Raw genomic sequence first — 21,804 nt, 5'->3', positions numbered from 1 at the left:
TTAGTCATCATCTCAGTCATTTCAATACCATTTCATCCTGCAATTCCTCAGATGCCTCAGAAAGTGGAGACTCACTTGTCCCTCCTTCAGAATGGCTTCAGGATTGTGGGTGCAGGCCAGCTCATTGGGCCTGCCTAAGGAATCTAAAACCTAACTATTTTCACTGGTGCTCCGTTGATGCCGATGGGAGTGTGGCCTTCTCTTTGTCTCCTGAAGTCCACAATGAGTTCTTTTGTCTTGGCGACATTCGTGACAAGGTTGATGTCACAACAACAGTTTGTGAGATCTGCCACCTCATTCCTGTATGCAGACTTGCCATTAACATTTGGCTGAACCGTCATAATGAGTGGAATCTGGGACTGAGGCAGCTGCCATGAGGGGCTCCAGTGTTCGGAGTCAGTGTGGATGAGGTTTTGTCTGTTAGGAAATCCATTGTCTGGTTGCAGGTTGAGTGGCAAGGGCCCGGGTCTTTGAGTTTCAAGACCAGCATGTAGGGGACAATTGTACTGAAGGCTGAGCTGTAATCAATAAATAGCACCCTGACATAGACGTCCTGCCTGTCAAGGTGTCCAAGAACAATGAGCATGGACAGAGAGATGGCATCCTCCACTGACCTGTTGGTCTGATATGCAAACTGGACTGGGTCTAAGGGAGACCAGAATCAACCCGTGAGAAGAGTACAAAGTGAGGACTCTGGATCACTGTACTGTAGGACCATGAGGTCAGTGTGCCAGTCTTACAGGTGTAGTTGTGTAGTGATTGGACACCCATACCAAGACCATCATGATTCTCCCTATCAATCATTCTGTTAACAGAATTGCTGTATCTTTTTGTACATCTGAGCCACACGTGCTGGCATCCATCAGGGCTGTCTGACTCCAAAGAGTCTGCTTTCATTTACTTATTTATCATGACTTCTGTGATGCTGTAAATACTGTTTAAGGTTATGGAAACAATAATTTTAACTAAATTAGAGAATAACTTTTATAGAAATAAGATGTTAGGGTGTAGTCAATATAGATTTAGAAAAAAGCTTTTCGTAGCTTACTTGTTAACTTATATGTGAGAATTTTTTGAACAACAACGCTGATTTAGTCCAACGTCCAGCTTACCAATGACACAAAGGAGTTGTTCTTTTCATAAGAGGGGCATATGGATTACTTTTGTATTTTTCTTGATTTTCCCTCCGCTTGACATTCAAAAGGCTAAATAATCTCATCACCTATCCTCAATCACATCTTTTATTTATGAAAGAAAGTGCAAACTCACTCGCCTGTATGCCAGTTAGTCATGGCTGATCAATTCATGCCGTTGTCAACGATGACATTTAATCAATATTAAAAATCTGTGTACTCTGTGTAGAGAGTGAGGAGTTTCCTTTGATGTTCTGAATAAATTATGAAACACATTTGCTTAGCTAAATTTTTTTCTATAACAGTATATACTGAAACCATGGTAAAACGAAGGAATTTAGAAGAAATAAAACAAAGAAATAAAGAGGTTTCCTATTAAAAGAGACTCCTTCAGTCTCGCTTGTACTGTATATTGTCAGGGCCGCTTTGATCTAAATCCCCAAAGCTTACATTTGTGCTATTTCCTGAAAGCAAATTTTCAGTTTTTTTAATGCAACATGCTGTAGCAGTTAATGTTCCCAGGACCACCACCGAAGGTAGGGCAAGACTGGTCAGCCAGGTCTATCCGGTTGTCTCGGCAACAGGGGTGACGCTAATGCCACACGGCGCTATTGGAGTGTGGTACGTGCCTGCCTTCAGTGTTACACTGAACTTCCAGAGGGGGTTGTCTTGCCTGCGCGGTGTTAAAGGACGAGTGGCTCGAACAGGGATGGGTCGAAAGAGGCTGCTTTCATTTCCTCATCCGCTGCTGCGTGTGGATGTACAGTAGGGCTCATGTACTGTAGCATCGGCCCACGATGTGTAAAACACATACAGTAGTACGCTAATCCAAATCCGGTGGGTACATAGAAAATAATGAGTGATTCTGTTATATTTTTTTAATAGAAAATATTTTTCTACAATTCATTGATCAAATAACTAATTATAGGTTGTTTTAAGCACGTAAGAGCATGAGTAAGCTAAGATAGGAATTTCAGTTGCATCAGTTCTCACCAGTTTTAGTACTTTATGGTATATTTTTAATAAGCGGTTATTTTCTTAAGCAGAGAGGCTGTTCAAACAGGGAAATGCCCTTCCTAGTTCTTCCTTTCTTGAGTAATATTATTAACCACCAGCTTCTGTGTTAAATTGCTTGTAACATGTTTGAAGTTATAGGATTGCAGAAGTGCCAGGCAGTGTACTTGTTATTCATGCATTTCCCTTGTGATCCCTTTTTATCCTAATGTATGCATGGAGAAAGACTGACCCAGTTCTGAAGTTAATAATGTTTCATTAAGAAGGAAGTTGCATTTCAACTCCTCCTTGTCTCATTGTTATAAGTCATTCGTCCTGGTGATGCCCATAAAAGTCTTCTTGTGGTCAGCAAGATTAATTTGCTGCCCTGTGGCTGTTGGACTGTAATAGATTTGACATTGCAAGCAAAAATGACGGATTGAAAGAAAATCATTTGAAGCTTGTGGCCCTGAAGAGTGAAATTGCATTAGTTAATTCTCAACAGCAAAACACAAGGGCTCCTGTCGGACATAATGATCATTGAGTATTTCTAGGGGAAATTCTTGGAAACAAAGTAATAAAACAATCCAATATGGGGAGAAGGGGAACTGAAACACAAGGTTTGTTTTATCGATGGTTACAGAATCTGCATAGAGAAAGCTTTGTGCATTTCTTGGAGAATTAAATAAATAACTTATGCCATTGACAGGTTCTGCTCATGGCCTGAGAAAACAATGTTGCTACCATCCATATTCTCATGTGGTATAGAAATGTAAGCTTTCCTTTTGACTACCTAGCACTCAGCATTCCTTTTTCTCTTTCCTATCCTTTTGTTGTCATGCATTCTGTGACAACCTTGCAAACCAGTGTCCCTGAAATATGAAAAAAAAATTCTACTGTAAGTCTGTTGAAATTGCGCAATCACACATCACTTTATTGGCCATATACAATTTCTTGTATTAAGAATTTGTCTTTTCACATACCCCAGCTTGCTCTCCATGAGACACACAGACAGGGAGAGAAGCTTGGGGTCAGAGTGCAGGGTCAGCCATTTATACGGCGCCCCTGGAGCAGCTGGGGTGAAGGGCCTTGCTCAGGGGCCCAACAGAGTAGGATTCCTCTGCCAGCCGCGGGATATGAACCAGCAACCTTCCGGCCACAGGCACAGATCCGCCCCTCACAGTGCCACCCCTCCGCCTCCAAAAGTGTGTGTCTCCCCGTCGGGGAATCGAATCCCGGTTTCCCGCGTGACGGGGGGGAAACTCACCACTATACTAACGAGGAGGACGGGTAGAAAAATACCTGCAAGCCCACTAAGCCATAAATGCTGTTTAGGAGGAAGTTAAATTTCTAATCTTGCCCATTCCCACTCTCCTCCGCTTAAATATCATGCCAGTTTCACATGCTCCTTCCTCACGCTTAGCGCCAGAGTCTGTCTTTTCCTGCACTCTGTGCCAGTGAGAGACTTTTTGCCAGTGAGAGACCTTAATTTTAATTCTCTGTATTTTCTTTGCTCAAAAGACCATCTTCTTCTTCTCCTGCAAGACTGGACTTGCTGGCCAGGCCACTGTACACTTCCCCCAAGCCTCCTTTCCTGCAAACCTGAAGAAGCAACTCTTACTGTAGATCTCTCTTTTTCCATGCTCCGCAGAAAGCAGCTGGCTTCCCACAGCCCCATGGCATCTTTTTCTTCTCTTCTGGCTCTCTTCTGATATCGTCACGTCTCCACGAAGGTCAGGAACAGCCACGACTACTTCCTGTTCCCTCCCTCTACTTCCTGTTTCCCTCCCCCTTTCCGCATTCTGTTTGTTCCTCTCTCTGTTTGTCGGCCCTGATATTCCAGAATGATTATAATACAAAATGTGTTCCTGTGTGCTAGGTTGTGCACACAATAGGATAAAAGCTTGCTATCATCAAAGAATGACATGGTAAACGACCATATACGTCAAGAGTGAAGTCCACTTTACGTAAAACCCGACGTATCGTACAGTCTCTGCAACCAAACCCTTAATTATTATGGTTCTAGTTCACTGGAACCCCTGCTCGTGATTTTCCCCCGTTTGTATCCCTTTGCTTCACCCTGTCATCTCTCAAGACGGCTCCCTCACACCTCCCTTCGGAAAAGAAGGGGTGCATTCCATTAGCCAGGCAGGGTAACCCAATAAATCTGTCGAACTCCAATTTATTCCATCTTAAGTATCGTTTGGCCGTGCTGCTGAAATCAATTTCCTAGATTTTCTTCGGGACCTGTATTGATTAAGTCAGTGATTCCATTAGCGTCTAAATAATTTGACGTTATAAACCTACATTCATTTGTTTTAATGTCTTCATCCCCATTATTACTGGATAAAGGAAAAAAGGAGAGAGAATTTCAGTTGGCTTAAAGTCTGATTAACCTTTGCTTTATTTTTTTTTCCAGATTTTGGGATTGCAACAAAAATGTATACCATTTGCAAATACATAACCAACAGACTCAGCATATTTTTCCTGTAGATTAAACAGAGCACCATGGCTCTAATGTGGTGTTTTAATGCACTGCAGCAGAAGGTGCTTTTCCATCCTCTATGTGGAACAGCTGGAGAACAAAAGGCTGTCTTAATTAGCTTAAGAGCTTAATTTGGAGCAGCTATTTTTCCACAGGTTTGTAAACAATTTAGCTCAGTTTGCAAGTTTATTATTTCAAGCCAATTTGAAGGAAAAACGACAGCTCAGATTTCAGGCAACCACAAGAAAATTTTTCAAGGTTTCTACCAGAAGTCCTTTAAGAATGAAAGAATGGTGTTCTTACTGGGCGTGTTCACAAGTTTGATCGTCAACTGTGAATTATTGCTGTGTCACACTGCGGTGTCTCATACATGCTCTCTAGTCACGGTCTTATCAGATCAACCCACTGAAAGGACCTGCAGTGGTCAGGCTTCCAAAACCAGTCACAAGACAGTCACTGCGATCACAGCCTCAGGAGGTGGTGGGGAAGAGAAGTAAACATTATCAAGTAAATAGAAGGCTCAGATACGGCACTTAGTGTTTCTGAAAGGCTTCAAGTCAGCAGCCATGTCACCCTGCAACTCACCACTGCCAGCCCACTGAAGCTCAGCAAGCATGAGCCTGGTCAGTACCTGGAGGGGAGACCTCCTGCGAAAGCTGAGGCTGCTGCTGGAAGAGGTGTTAGTGGGGCCAGTAGGGGGTGCTCACCCTGCAGTCTGTGTGGGTCTTAATGCCCCAGTATAGTGATGGGGACAACATAGTGTAAAAGGGCTCTGTCCTTCTGATGAGATGTCAAACTGAGGTCCTGATTCTCTGTGGTCATTAAAAATGACCAGGGTGTTGCTCAAAAAGAGTAGATAAATACAGTAAGGTTAGGTGAAGTCAATGATGCTGATAATATCCCTTCAGCTTCCCTTTTTTTCACATTTGAATTGGCACTTAAAATTCACTACAGTTAAAGCTTTGTTATCCACTGGGAGTGTGTCAACAGTAACAGAAATTAGTAGGTAACATTTACATTGATGCTTTCATTTTTACTTTAAAGGTGGGGACAATTCTTCTGAAGGTAACTCTATTCTCCAGTTACCCCAGTTAACAGCTGACTGTTGTCTAACCTACAAAAGCATTTGTAAAGGTAGACCTTCTTATTGTCATAAGACTCTGAATCCCAGGAAGACTTGTAATAAGCTTTATTTCTAAAGCCTCTGCTAGTGACAACTACGTATGACAGGAGCGAATTATGAATGACATCAACTGATTCATAGGGAAGCAGGGCTCAGCTCTGCTTAATGTCGCTGGCCATAATTAGGGCAACACTCAGAGACTCCCGGACTACCATCTTAACAGCTGATTAACAGATTCCATGTGTCTGATCATCACGGTGAAAGAGTTCTGAGTTGTTATGAGGCCTTTTCCCCTACAGATGTTGTAAAACTCTGAGCTATAGAGGCTGTTTACTGGATCCTAACTCTGTGCAAATTGATTTTCTTCCTCCTTTTTAGATGCATTTCCTTGGCCATCAATATACTGTAAGAACTTTAACACAAGGTTCCCATCTCTTCTATTTCTGTATAACCTTCTTGGACCTCTGGGTGGCTCAAAGTAGGGTATTTCAGAAAAGGTCACCTGAATGAATTTTTCATGATACTGTAGTTATCTAGATTATGGATGCTCTAGATTATGTTTCTAATTATGTTAAAATACTGCCCGCATTAAAAATAAGTTTAGAATTTTCTAATTTCATGCCATTTTGGATATTTCTGAAATTTTAAGGAATTAAAAGGTTAAGGATTCATTTCATTATTAAATCAAATGTCATTATTGACGCTTTTTTTGAATATGTGTATAAACAAATCTTTGATCTTGAGTGAGCTGAGCAATTGCAAAAGATAACTAGAACAAATGATAATGTCCAACTTTTATTTGTCAGACTCATTATTTAGGGATGCAGTCTAACAATAGTTAGACAAAGAGCCAAGAACAGCCACCATAAATCTTTTTTTGACAGCATATATTAATGCAGATTATTCAAATTGCAACTCAACTGGCCTAAAATATTCCTTCCTGCACCCTTCAACCGTACAATTAGCTGATGTATTGTCTTATACCTAGTGTCAGGACCCCGTGCGGGGCTGGGGTAGAGGTCCAAGAGGGAGAGGGAGTCTCCAGTAACCCAAATCCAAATCGTAAAGCAGGTCCCTAGTCAGATGGAGGGCACAGATCCTTTATCCTGAAGGACAATGAACGTAAGTGAACAAACGACAAGACAAGAAGAGCTCAGCGAGTAATCCTCAACAGTGAGGGTGGAGAGGTGTGTTTAAAAGGCTTAAGTAGGGAGGAAAGAGGAAAGTGGTTGGATAATAGATTAATTGTGGTGAGAATGTGGCAGGGAGTGCGTGGTTACGTGGTGACTCGGACACCTATTGTAGATCTAATTTAAAATGAGATATTACAGAACCAAACAAAGTCATTAATGCACCACATTTCATAGCTGGGCAACATTTAGCTGTCAAGGACCTTTAGCAGATGGAATCCTGTAGGAAAAAAAAGCCAGTTTGTGCGATCAGGAACGTTAATTGTTGTTGCCGTGATATGGTAATGATTGACTGATGGAATCGCTACCTGGACTTTCTCATATTCCCAGAGCTGTAGTGTTATGTCCTTCACACAGATTTCTAATGGGTTCATTGATCAACCATGAGAATTACAGCCTATTTGATTGGCAGATCCACTGGCCGTGAGTGTTCCAGCAATAGATTGTCTGCCTGGCAGGCCGACTTGTTGGTTAAATTGCATTTTCCTTCCCTGCTTTTGACTTTGGAAGTCAGATTCGAGTGTCTTTTTATTTAGTTTATTTTAAGACAGACAAGTCATGTGACCTTTCCTTCCTAAAAAGGTGCATTGACAATTGCTTCTATTTTACTGTAGACCATGACATTAGAGAGCATACACGGAGCTATCAGTAGCGCTTATCGAATCTTCAAAATAGTAGGAAATAATGGATTACAAAATTAATCTAAAAATGTTTCCACTACTGAAATGGTGAAATAAAAATGCTGTATCATTTGCTATATGTGGAAACTCAGTTAAAAGGGGATAGAATCTATATTGTCTATATATATCTATATTAACTATATTATCTTTAAAAGCCCTTTTTAGAAGGCATATTCTCTAATTCAGTTTGCAAACCTGAGTGCATCATAGTTAGCAGTACAGGACTAATACTGGGGATGACCTTTTAACCTTTAATAATATTCTGTACAGTATTTAAATTTAAAAGAATGCAAAAAAACTCCAATAAGCTGCTAATATGATATTTTAAAATGCATTTTCTAAACAAACCACTGGCCACTGAACTTTACAGAAGCAATTTAATAGATTGCTTTCATATAGGATTATCATAATAGGATTTCATTTATCCTTTACATAAATTAATCTGAATATGAAATCTGTTTAGCCCCTTTTCATAATTTTACATTATATTTGGTTTTCACAGACTTTATAGGAGAACAGTATCAACATCTGATATATGCAGTTTTTTGACAGTTCTGCTAATTGTATTTCCCAATATTTGCCATAATACCTACTCTATATACTTCCTTTTGAAAAATGACCCATAGAAATGTTCCAGTTTTCTTTAGAAACCTACAGTATAGACAACCAGTGTATACCTATAGAAACCTTTAAGGAGTTTTAGTAAGGGCTGTGGGATCTGAGATCACTAGAAGCAAATACCCTGGATCATAGCGTGTGCGCATGCTCTCCAACAGTATGGCCGAGGCAAGTCTGTGTGAAGCCTGTTGTCCTTTTCACAAGGCCAGGTGTTGGTAGGTCCCTTGTGTGGAAAGGGTAAGCACTGCTCTGTAGCTGTGCATGAATCTGTATATGATCAATTAAAGGAATTGCAGAAGAAGAACTGGCACAAAACGTGAATTCTGGAACTGTTACGCAAATCTTGAAATTATGACGTACATTAGTTGTAGAAACATAATCGATATTGTAGTCCATAAATAAAGTATTATTCATTTCCATGGAGGTATTATATAATTAAATGTAGGGGAATATCTTTTTGCAAGGCATGTTATTAGTTTTTCTTTAAGACTAATGCCTTTTAAATTCATTGCTTCTTATTTGAAAGGCAGCGCCACTTGTCTAATTGGTCAAGTCAACAAAGCTTTGTTCTGAGCACATGTCTGATGACCTCTTCGCACGCTGGGTATGTTGATGAGCAGCTCCCTGTCTGCAGTTGGCCCTGCCCGCAGGAGACGGGCTGAACCGCGGTCTGCAGCCTCGCTTCCCTGCTGTCAGTCGTTAGTGCAGTCCGTCACTGCCAGGCTGTGCAAGGCTCAGGGGCATCCACCCATTTTCGAACTGCTTTGTGCAATACAGGGTGGTGGGGGAGCCTGACCCAGCAAGCAGCTGGCACAAGGCCGGGTGGACCCCAGAAGGGGTGCCAGTCCATCACAGGGCACACAGAGACACAGACACAGACACGCACACTCCCACCAGGGCCGATTCTCCCAGAAGCCACTGAACCTACCATGTATGCCTTTGGACTCTGGGAGAAAACTGCAACACACGGAGGACACACATGCAAACATGGGGAGAACATACAAAATCCACAGAGGAACTGAACAGCTGTGCCATCGTGCCGTCCAGGGGTAAAGACATCCCATAAATCACTGCAATAGTCATTTCTGGGTTGTTTTCTGGGAAGGGTCTATACTTATATACACAAAGAACACCAAATTTAATTCAATTGTTGGGAATTATCTTTTGATAGCACAGTAGGAAGTTAAGGCTTTGAACGCTGTTTCTACAGTTGTTGATCAATTAAAAGCCACGATTTAAAAAGCATTCACAAATTACATACACAGTAATATGCATTCTTCAATTTAGACAACCGTTTCATCTCCCAATAATCTTGCAAGGCAGCAGTGAATTCCTAGATTAATTCTGAGACTCTAAAGATCAAGTTACTTCTTCATGTGATCTTTTGCAATGGCACAAAACTCCAGAAAAGATCTTGTCTTGTACTATAGCTCTGCATTCCTGTTTTTAACTCAACTGTAATGTTAAAACAAGAAGTTACACACAGGAGTGATTTGCTTACAGTGTTGACTTGATGGTTAAGACTGATTGGCTGTATAAGTCCATGGTCTAGTAGTTTCCGCTTTGGAGAAAATGGATATAAGTCCTTTTCACAGCAGATTGGTCCTACCTTTCGTCCAACTATTTTTCCTTTAGGTTTTTATATGATATACTAACATGAATAACAGTATGCATTTATGTATATGTTATTGCATTAGGAGTTACAACAAAAACATTTAAAATGAAACAAAATACAAAGCATTCTTAAATTTTAGAATTTAAATCAAGAGGATGTTATGTTACACAACACACTAATGAAACCTAATTCATAATACTGTGCTGTTCTTATGTGATCAGCACAAATCTAAGCACACAAATGGATACTGCGGGAAGTACAGTACATCTTAGACTGGGAACAGGAAGCATTTTGTATATAAGAGATTGTGGAAATTTGGACTTATGCATGATTTTGAAACTGCCTGACTTTTTCAAGATACAGATGGATGAAATCCTCAGATCAATTAGTTATGAGAAATAAATTGATCTAGGTAGGACAAGTAGCTTTCACTTGTTTATGTTTTTCCTGTAAATGAAAGTGTTATGTTATTTATCACACCTGCATTGGGTGCATCCTCTTTTGAGTGAATTGTGAAAGTAATCACATTTGTAAATTAATTTTGACCTTCTCCCCCACCAGGCCTTACTGCCTCCGATTAGAAAGGATCTCCTGGTATTAGATTAGATTAGCTTTCTAATTAGCCTGCTTTTTGTAGGCTTGCTGCCAAATGTAGACTCAAAACATTTCAATCACACCAGATGAGAAAACCTACTCATTTATTAATGGAATTACACATTAGCGCGGCTGTAAAAAGCTAATTAATATATTTTGAAGCCCTGCTCTATTGTTGGCTCATTGGCTCATTTTAAACTGCTCTTGACCTCTTCTCTTTCCACATGTTTTCTTTTTCCATGTCTGTCCATCGTGACCTCTACATGGACCAGAATAGGCGTTTACATGATAGGCTTTCCCTGTCAAATGCAACAGGCCCCTTCGTCGTGTTCACTACACCTGGATGTTCCTGGTGGCCCTGGCTTAGTCCCTTCCAGTGATCACCTGTCGTTTCCTGCCACACACAGTGAATCACTTAATGAAGGAAACCTAAGAAAAGCCAGTTGTAATGGAAAGGTACACTGACTTTTTTACGTGTTTTTTTTTTTAACAGAATGTCTCACACTGTCTGTTCAGTCTCACTACAACAGAAACTTCCAGTTGACCTACTGCACACTTAGTGGTGGTGGCCTAAACAAATACACAGCAGTACTTTTTTTGGAAAGTGGGAATCATTTTTTTTTCAGCAGTCTCGGATATTCAGTTCAGGGTTTCAAACAAACACCGGAACAGCTTTGAGTCCGAAATAAATATTTTCCCTGCCCCATGACCAGCATTCCCCACAGCCTTTAATTTGTGTTTTAGTTGTACAGTGAATAGTGTAGTCCCAAGATTACTCAATGGGAGACTTGTTACTAAGCTTCATAATTACCCAGCTGGAAAGAAATGTGGTTGGAACCATATTGTTGCAGCTGATACCTTGGCTTCTTTATGGAAGCCAAGATGGATGAGACAACTGGATTATCTACTACCAGATGGTTCAAAATGCTCCTTTGTTTCCACTTTGTGTACAGTACATTCATCCATTTTCTAACTGCTTCATTCAGGTCAGGGACGCGGAGGAGCCGGAGCACAAGGCAGGGCACGCCCCGGATGATACGCTTGTCCGTGACAGTTTAATTTTTTTGTGCTTATTTTAGATGCACCTCTTTATTTTCTGTTAAAAAAGAGGCAGTTGGTTGTGTGGTCGTTTCCATCTTACCAACGTAACCCCGAATTTCCAAAGAAAGTTGTTAGGGGTGTTTTAGTTAAAGTAATGGATTCTCATGCGGAAGCCGAGATCGCCCAAAGCCACGGGAAAATCCAAGCTTGTGGTTAAAGAGTGGCAGTAAAGGTCGCAAACCGATATTGTAAAGTAGCTCACTTTACCAAAAGGGGAGTCCAGAAGACCAGGTCGCTAGTCAGACGTGAAGCCAGAACAAAAACCAAAAGTCGGGGTCCGGGACAAAGCGCAAGTCAGATGTCCGAGGATCAGTACACCAGACACAAGTAACACACAGTAACACACGGCTGTGTCCGCAGTGTCTCCTTAAAAATACTGTGAGACCGGAGGTGTGGTGGTGAACAGGGATGGTGACTGGGTAATTATCGCTGGCGTCTAGGTCTTCTAGGATGGGTTGAGGTCTGATTATGAGAGGCTGATAACGTGACAAAATTGAAGAATATTCTGCTTTAAGACGTAAATACATTTTTCTCTGGGGGAAAAGGACAGATCATAGATGCAGCAAACAGAGACTTTTGTTTTAGTAGTAATGACTGGCAATCAGAATGCACATACTTAGTACCTTCCTTGTACCACAGTAGAGAAAATACTCTGGATCTCACTTCGAGAAAAACCCTTTGTTATCTACAGAACTAGTCCTAGCAGACTTCGACAAAAGAGACTCTGGCAGATCTTTTTTGTAAATACATATTCAGTTTATTACCAGATGACCATAGTCTTACATAGACTTTTCTAAAACAACATTCATTACATTTTTCACTATCCCCAAGTGATTTTTTTTTCTCAAAAAAGACAGTCCGTTTGTTACAATAATTTAGTTTAAAAATCTTTTTTTCTTTAGCTGATGCTAATTTAGTAACAATAAAATTACAGTACAGAATGAACCTCACAACATTTTTACAGTGGTATTCAGTGACTCACATTACGGGTGACAGTGTAGTACAGTACCCTTATATACATGCACTAAAGTGCTAGGATCAACAGGCATGCAAGTCAAGTATAACACCATCGTGTACAGTTGTCCGCCAGTACTTATCAGATTCATCACTCCTGCCAGTTTTCAATTTTCTTTTTTTTTAATTATGCCAATGCATCCCTTTTAAGAACAGATCACACCACAAAAGTAAATATAGAACCTCTTTTGACATCACGTTCCTTTGCTTCAAAGCGAAGCAGTTTTTCAATTTCATTGTTTGTCTTTTATTACATTTTTTTTTTAACATTTCATTTTCATTACCTGTTTTTTTTTTTCGGTGGAGTTTCTTAAGAGAGGAACAAAAGTGAATGGGGAAAAAAAATGGAGTGAGACTCATAAAAATATATATTTACATGGAAAAGTGTAAGAGTGCAAATGTAAAGTTCCCCCACAAGAAAACAAAAAGAGAAAAACAATAAAGCAAAAAAGGCAGTCCAGATACTGAAAGACATTTCACTTATTAGTGTTGCTCTAGTTTCCTTAGACATTTGAAAAACAGACCTCTGATAAACCCATAAAAAAATATGATGGTGACTAAAATATATATATGTACTGTATTTATACTGTATATCATTTTTTACAATCAAGAACCTAGGTTTTCACAGGCACATTTTATTGTCGCTGTTATTGATCTTCCTGTACTTCACCCCACGGCTGTGACTGTCCACGTGTCCCTCCCACGGTGTCCTCCCGGCTCCTTCGCCGGGCTTGTAGCCGACAGGAGGGAGTCGGCGGCGCCGGCGCTGGGCAGCTGTGGCCAGTGACGGAGGCCAAGGCAGAGACTCGGAGCGGACCGAGACGACGAGGCTTCAAGCCGGACTGGGATCCTGCCTGGAATTCCCAGCTTCTGGGAGCTGCTGCTGCTGCGGCTGTGGCTCTGCCAGAGGAAAGGAGAACTCTGCCGGAGTCTGGGACCATCTAGGAGAGGCAACTGGGGAATGAGAAGCCCAGCGGGAAGGTGGCCGCCGGTTGGCCGGCCTAGCAGGCCTCAGGAAGCAGGACTCCAGAGGGGGCGCTACCGAAGAGCTGGGCAGTTCCTTTCAAAGAGAAGGCCCAAGGTTAGAGAGAGAGAACCAGGAAAACGAGCTGCTCAAAACACTGAAGGTTCGCCTCAAATGAGATGTTTATTAACGGTCAGTGTCCACTATGAATCCTTCCTTTTTATGGGCTGAACTAATTTACAGCAAGACTCCTCGAACAATGTGCATCTCTTGGTGTTTTTTGTTCAGCAAAGGAAAAACGCTCTTAGACGCACTTGTACTCGTTTCTAAAAGGTCGACGTTCGCAGTGTGTTCGTAACTTCAAGTCAAAAGAAGACCAAAAGACAACTGATAAGTCATGAGATGAAATACACCGAGAGTTCATGCTACTGTTGAGAATAACCAAATAAAAATAACAGGGGTTTTCAATACTTCTCCAGAGCAGAATTTGCTCTTTATTTGCAGAAAGGAATTACAGTACACATGTATGAAGACGCCAGCTAAGCTAAAATGAATACTGGTGTGGAAATTTTACATTAATTTATTGTTTTATAGTTACTTTATAGTTATAAATAGTTTGTGAAGTTTAGACTCTATTTGTTGGTAGGAAATATGAAGGACATTTTGTTCATGTGTAGAATACTCCCTTTAATGAAAAAAACACAACCAAGATGAAGCACAACCAAGCAAGACCTTCTATATTTATAATGAATGGCTTGTAATTTCTGTGTTAAAGAAACATGTAACAAAGTAATGAAATGATTTTACAAAAGTATGTTTTTTTTTAAAGAAATAAGTTTATATTTTGTAATGAACAAAACCACTGTTTCTACTTGTATGCATTAACGATCAATGTTGTCTGAAGCTGTAGGGTATAATTAGTAAGTTTCTGCAGTCTCAGGTTGCATCTTAAGGAAAGAAGGAATTTGATACTCTAAGTATAATTTGAGGTCTTCTGAAGACATACTGTACTTTAGGTAGTCAGATGCTATGAAGGACAGGAACAAAGACATTTTAAAAGCATGAGGAAATGAAAGAGAAAAGGATTATAACAAAGTTAAACTGCCAACATGTCTGAAGGCTTAAATGTAAAGACAAACAACAGCAACAATACAAAAAGGATTATACTATCCCATTCTTACTTTTCCAGTTTAGATAAAACCAAAAACATCTTTCCACTGCTCTATACAACCTAATGTTTTGATGACAAAACTGAACAAGAAGGTAAACATAGAAACATTTTATGTATCTCAGAAATATTGTCTACTATGCCATGAAAGGCTCTGAGCTGGATGTCTTTATGGCTGCTTCTTCAGCGTTTTTTAAGAAATAGCAATAGTATATAGCAATAAGAGCAAACTAAAAAATAAAAACTTAACAAAATTTAATTTGATGTTGAATATTTTAGGTAACTATTTTCAACAGAAATGCACAGATCATTCAGTGCTCTCACATAAATGTACATGCTGGATACAAAAAACTTTTTAAAAAAAATTTGAACATCTTTTTTCTGCACCATTAGAAAAACAAGAAACTGCTGAGTGGACTTGGTTGCCTGTCAGTGACGCAGATTGGAAAAAGAACAGTTTTCTGTTAAAACAAGTTTTTGTTACATTTTTTGTTTCTGTAGCAGACAAAATGGATGCATGCAACATGGCTGCATTGATGTTTTTGCTTGTTCCCTGTAAATATCAAAGGCATAGATCTCTAGACAACCCAGACATCCAAATCACATCACAAAGAAAACAGGAGCAACATGCAATATTCCTGTCTTTATTTACCAATTTACCAGAAAATAAAAATAATGCCGAAAGGGTTATTAATATGTTAAAGATCTGAAAGGACTGAGACAGACATAATGTAAAAATAAGACTACGCAACAGTGTCAGACAAGCACAAAAAACAATGAAATAGCAGTCTGACAACCTAGAAAAAGTCACTGGACATCCTGTAACCAAATTCTCCATATTGAAGCCATATTCCATAGTCATCTCCAGCCATTACAAGAGGCCGATACAGGATCACTGAAAACCAGACTTTATATATCTAAGGTGGGATCTGCTGGGTTGAATCATTTCTCCATTTGAATAAGAGCATGCAGCTGTTTGCAACTGTATTCTTCTATACAGCTGCATGCTCTTATTCAAATGGAGAAATGATTCAACCCAGCAGATCCCACCTTAGATATATAAAGTCTGGTTAAGTTAAAGGAAGTTCATCTAGGTATACCTGGGCCCTCATTTTCAAAATGGCACAAAGCAGAAATGAGTACTGATATGTTGTTTAGGATTGCAGATGCAGTTAATGCATTTAAATAATCAAGATTATTTAAACTCTGCACATTAGTTGTCCTTGCTTAGAAGTTGTGATGAATTTTGTTTTGTTCATGGGTTTGCTTTTGCTTTTTTATCATAATTTAGAACCACTATAAGAATTTACCTCTAACACACAATGCCCTTTTCTAAAAAACGAAGTTCTTGTTGTCTAGCTTCGAATTTTATTTCATACTTTTGTAAATTAAATACTGCTCAGGGCAAGCTCCAGGTGAATTCTGTGCAAAAAAACTGTATTTCTTACAGTGACAAAGACAATGTTTGCTATGTGAAGAGTTAGTGGTATATCAATGGTATTTTCTTTTACACTTTGCAGGAAAAAAAGTGCATATCGGACCACTTTAAATAATGATTGACGAATTCACGAATGTGTTCTGGCTCATGATTTGTAAGTTAAATGACAATTTCTGGAGAACTGGGATGATATCATGTTATCAAACCAAGTGGCAGAATACAGAAACAAGGACAGAGAAATCAAATTCTCGCTTAAGGCTGTATAAAATCTTCACTAATGGGAAGGATACAATTTTCTCCATGACACATAAGACTGTGGCCTCATTTCATTGCAATGCTAGGAGGATGCAGTGAGTACTGTAACAATACAAAGATAGTACTAACCAAATGGGCAGGATGGAACAGATGGCTTTACATTTCTTATGTACACGTTCACTCGTTCCCTTACAATGTGGGAGCCCCAAGCAGCAAATGTGCACAGCGCATATTTCTCTGTTTTGCACACAGAGCCCACAGTGAGTGAGTTCAGAGAAGAGGAATAAAGGAACTTACAGCTTTGAGACAAGCAGAGTTAGAGTCCCCAGGGAGCAGTTAGTAAGACAGTGTGGTTCTGGATAGATCAGGGAGGTTGGAAAGGAAGAGAGAAAATTAGAGTGAAAAAAAAGATTTATCATAGAGGGGAAAAAAAACAGGAGACCGGAGTCATAAAAGGTGATAGGTAGAGGCTTCTATAAATACAGAGGAGCTGCCAGCAGCTCCCCGTGATGGACTAGTGTCTTATAACCACCAGTATACTGAAATAACTTCTCAGAGCCACCTTCACAGCCACATCCTGAAAGAGAAGAAGCACTTGACTGCACTATTAAAGGGAATGTGTCTTGAAAAGCAAAGTGCGATTAGCTGTGCAGAAAGATGGCTATTTATAAGCCTCCACCAGTCTGCTTAATGTTCCTGTGAAGCTTAATACACAAACCAAGCAGCAGGAAAAGACTGTAGTGAAATCAGCACTTTGCTTCTATTAGCTCATGCCTTTATACAAAACTCCTCCGTTTTTCAACACTGAGAGCACCATACAGGAAGTGTATAATTTAAACTGGGACTTCTACAGCAGGACATTCATTAAGCAGCAGCCAGCTGTGACTTTAATTATTATTGTTTAAGTGCAGTAAGACTGAATTTGTTACACCCTCTGATTACCCAAAGTAAGATAACAGGCTTTTAAGATTTGTGAATTAATTGTTAACTCAAATACTTTGACATATTCCACAGACATACCTTAATGCTATGAAATAACAAAGCTTACAAAATGTGAACGTTTATTTCTAGCTTTCAAAACAAACCATAAAAAGTTTCACTGTTAATTAATTTCAACACATCTTAATATCATTATTTGAATCTAGAACACTATCTTGTACTCACAATTTCACAATTCACAGAAAGGCTGAACCCATTTAAATGTGCATAATTAAAGAAATGTGTAGCAATTATAACGAAAACATTCTGGTGCCTTTCAGGTTTTTGAAAGTAGTTCTCAAGAAACCCCTCCCAAAGTCATGATGATCAAGAGCCTGCAATTGCTAATAATTATGGGTATGAATATTATTTTTGTAGCTCTTGTTGTATCACAATGCTATTAGAGACAGAATTATCAACATCTCATTCTGCCTTCTGCCAGAATCAAGTATAAGTGGTTATTTTTGCCACTTTTTCCACACACGTTACAAGGAAAAGTAAGCTATGTTAAGCCCGTGAGCTTTTATAAGGCTAAAAGTCTGCGGCTGATAACTTTGACTTTAAATTAATGAAAAGTAGGATAAGAAGGCATGAGATAATTCCTATCCTGTAAAGTTGTGAAATGACGAGCTAAGAGAAAATGAGTATTGATACTCCCACATTATATCTACAATTTCTAATTTTGAGCCTCTACACGGTGGCATGTAAAGGCCAACTCATCTGAGTGATAATGACTCAATAACTACATAATACAAGTGCATTCCAGCAGAATTTCACTTCTCTTTATCAGTGGTTCCATTTGCAGTATTAAGATATTTACATGTTCCTTTCCTCTAAAGATACTTCTTTCACCTTTCAAACAACACGTTTAGATTTCATAGGATAAAAAGGTCTGGAAAACTCAGAAAATACATTTTACTTACACAACAAATAATTTGCGCCAACCCGAGGTTTGCAACAGATTGCATGGATTATTTTACACCATAGGACTATTTTATTAAAGCAAAGATATATTTGCACTTCTTCAGAACCTGCAAATTCTCTCTTGGGATTCTAATGTAACCAGTACATGATAAAATAATGGATACGTCCTAGACAAGGTAGCATGTTATTATTTACAGTAATCAAGGGCTTGAAAGAATGTCACTGCATTGAATGCATCATGCAGAAGGAACGGCTTACAAATGCTTACCTCAATGGACCCTTGTTGAGCTTTTTCCCCGTCGAGAGCTCTTCCATCCTTGCCGAGGCTGACTTGACCACTGGAGGCCAGCTTTTTCTCATCCTTGAAGGCCTGTTCAAGCAGTCTTTTATTTAAGATCCTGGCGGCATTCTCGGCAAGTGTGTAACCTGGAGGGGCAGACAAGTCCTGCCTAATGCTTATGACTTCAGGGGTCTTTTCTCCCTGAGTCTCTACAATCAGTCGGACCGGGCTGGGTGACCGGCCTCGCACATTCTTGAGGAACTCCTGCACCGTTCCATAGCCGGGGGACTTGGGTTCGGCAGGCCTCGGCTCTGCGGACCTGGAGCGGCTGGGCGATCTGGTGAACTTCTGCAGGGTGTCGTAGACCACTGGCGTGTGATCGATGATGTTGAAGAGGCTGGAGAGCCCATCGTTGATGGTGGTGTGGACGGGGCTGTCCCTGGTGGTGGTAGACCGAGCCCAGGCTGACTCGCTGAAGCCCTTCTGGGGTGTGGTCGGAGCGGGCGCTCGGTTGTTGGACTGTTCCGACTTGGCCGGCAATTTGCGCTGGAGCTTTGGGGAGCCATATTTAGGAGAGCAGCAGGGGCGCTCAAATTTGTTCTGGATGACGGGGGAGAACTGCATTCTCCTCAGGCTCCGAGACGGGGACGAAACGGGGGTCGACCCCCCCTTTGGCGTTAAGCATTTGTGGGGACTGCTGGTGACGTTTCTCAGGGCCTCTGTCTGGAGGCCCACGCTGATCGTCTGAGTGGTCTGTGTCCCCCGCGTGGTGAAGCCATTGGTCTGGCAGGCAGTGTCCTTGAACTGGCGCTCCACGGAGTTCGGCCGGATGGCGTTTCTCACGGAGAAAGCGACCTCTTTCATGTCGTCGCTCATGTTCCTCGACAGCTCCAGGTCATGCAAGGAAGAGGTGAAGCCCACGGTGGAGCAAATAGGGCGCTCCATGGGGTGCAGCCCCCCATCTAGCAGTTCCTGGTGGTGCTTCGGCAGTTCACAAGGCCACCTGCCAAAGACTTCATCCGACCCTCCCAAGGGGTCTCTTGCCTTTGCCTTGGCCACCGAGAACACGAAGTCCGGGTCGACCACTGGCCTCTCGTCGCTGTTGGGAAGGATTGTGCTGTCGAGCTTGCGGCTCCCGGGGGGGCTGTGGAAGACCCGCACCCCGAACTTGTCGGCTGCCGCGGCGCCGATCACGGGTGGTTTCTGGCAGTGCTCCGGGCTGGTCACGGTGTTCGTCGTCATGGTCACGCTGGTGGTCAGGTACCACGAGGGCGCCTGGAATGGATTGGAAGTCTGCTCTGCCCTCCTGCTCTCCGTCCTTTCCACCCAGGCCTGCGCTTGATTCTCCGCGGGTCCACAGACCCCGGGGCTGGGAAAGTCCCAGCTCTTGTTATTGAACTCCTCGATGTACTTGAGGTCGTCTGGCGACAAGGGTGGGGTGACCTCGTCTTTGCCGCCGTCCCCCAGTGTGCTCTTCTCGGGAAGGAATGGAGAACTGTCCATCAAGCGCTGGAACTCAGACATAGAGCAAACTGACTTAGCCCTGCAATAGAGTCATGAAAGAAATAAAAAATACGCATCAGATCTCATCAAGAAGAAGAACAGTGCAAGCCAGGTATTGTTGATCGCTGTAGAAATACCACAGTGCTGAGTATTAAAATTTAACCTTTTTAAGTGCAGTGTAATCTTTATCGTTTTACTTGTTAGGAATATTACCTGCTAAAATGTATTTAACTGTATGTAATTAAAGACTTTTGGGTTCAACTTTAAAAAGTGATGCAATAGTGACAAACAAATGTCATTTTCCTGAGTAACAATGAAACACAAATACTTATAAAAGCACAAAGAATAAAATCTAAACTGTCATGTTAAAATGAGAAAACGCCTGTTGGATTAAGCTAGTTTCACTCATACTATGCTCTCAAAAACTCATACACCCTGCTTTTGCTCAAAAGTTAGATTGAATTTTATAGGTCACTTTATACCAATTACATCTTTTGACTCACCAGGACTACAAAAATCCCTTTTGTTTACAGGAGGTTAGCCTTCATATTTCACAGAAATGAAGCAACAGTGATTGTCATAACTAATAAAAAGCTGTACAAGTGGCCAGAATTTTTTTTAGTTTTTCGCGTTTTGTCCACACTTTTACCTCAGGAGATTTCCGGTTCGCATTTCTTCTTCATGATACGCAGACAGACCCTTTTTGTCAGGAATTTCATTCAGCGCCTGAAATGCAAAGTATTATTCAAGTGGTTCGTACACAGCGCAGCGTTCGTGTAATTTAAATTAGGACTGTGTCAGGCTTAGACAAAGGATGTGTACTGATGACCATTATTAACATCACAAATGACATGAAGAGTTTCCATAAAAAGTCATAAAACATCATTATTTTATCTAATGGATTTCATACATATATTGGTTATGACATTTATCCATCCACTTTCTAACCACTTCATCTAACTCCGGGTCAGGGCGGAGCTGGAGTCTATCCCAGCAAGCAATGGGCACAAGGTGGGGTACATCCTGGACAGGACACCAGTCCATTGCAAGGCAGACGCGCACACAAATGACAGAAGCCAATTACCCTACCAGTACTATGTGTCTTTGGACTGTGGGGGGAAACTGGAGCATCCAGGGGCAACTCATGTGATCACAGGGGAACATGCAAACTCCACACAGATACAGTAGGACCCATGATCTGGAATTGAACCCAGGACCCCCAGTGCTGCGAGGTAGCAATGCCGATCACTCTGCCGCTGTTTCACCCTGGCCAACATTTACACATTTCTCAAAAAAACATTTCTCTACATCAGTTCATTTGATTCTCGGCCCAAAATTATTTAGCTGTTATTTTGAAGTGCTCGCAGATTGTTAAAGTAAGTGGGTAGACCAAAGTGCAGTACTGTATGGGGCTGCCCATGCAGTCAGTTCCAATATACGGCTTATAGCCAGCAGCCATGTCACCCTGCAGCTCACCACTGGCAGTCCAATGAAGCTCAGCAGGTGTGAGCCTGGTCAGTACCTGGATGGGTGACGTTTTGGGAAAAACTAAGGCTGCTGCTGGAAGAGGTGTTAGAGGGGACCTGTAGGGGGCGCTCACCCTGCGGTCTGTGTGGGTCCTAATGCCCCAGTATAGTGAGGGGGACACTATACTGTAAAAAGGCGCTGTCCTTTGACTCTCTGTGGTCATTAAAAATCCCAGGGTGTTTCTTAAAATGAGTAGGGGGTGTAACCTCAGTGTCCTGGCC

General features: G+C 41.1%; 1 protein-coding gene across 3 annotated transcripts in view; it reads right to left on the bottom strand.

Annotated features, from left to right (window-relative positions):
* Nucleotides 1-12,255: 12,255 nt before the first annotated feature.
* The window catches only part of LOC102683809 (microtubule cross-linking factor 1), a 79,221-nt gene continuing 69,672 nt past the window's right edge, over nucleotides 12,256-21,804 (bottom strand). Inside the window, exons 13-16 of one of the 3 annotated variants that reach the window (XM_069191614.1) lie at nucleotides 20,706-20,782; nucleotides 18,542-20,096; nucleotides 16,669-16,726; nucleotides 13,517-13,606 (exon numbers count right to left, since the gene is read on the bottom strand). In XM_069191614.1, coding sequence (XP_069047715.1) covers nucleotides 16,688-16,726; nucleotides 18,542-20,096; nucleotides 20,706-20,782 — 1,671 coding nt within the window. In that variant the 3' untranslated portion in view covers nucleotides 13,517-13,606; nucleotides 16,669-16,687. Of the gene's footprint in view, nucleotides 13,607-16,668; nucleotides 16,727-18,541; nucleotides 20,097-20,705; nucleotides 20,783-21,804 lie in introns of all 3 variants that reach the window. The other 2 variants (XM_069191612.1, XM_069191613.1) reach the window with 2 other exon arrangements.

Source organism: Lepisosteus oculatus, chromosome 6, assembly GCF_040954835.1.
Source record: "Lepisosteus oculatus isolate fLepOcu1 chromosome 6, fLepOcu1.hap2, whole genome shotgun sequence".
Classification (NCBI taxonomy): domain Eukaryota; kingdom Metazoa; phylum Chordata; class Actinopteri; order Semionotiformes; family Lepisosteidae; genus Lepisosteus; species Lepisosteus oculatus.
This window is presented reverse-complemented; position numbering and strand designations above follow the sequence as displayed.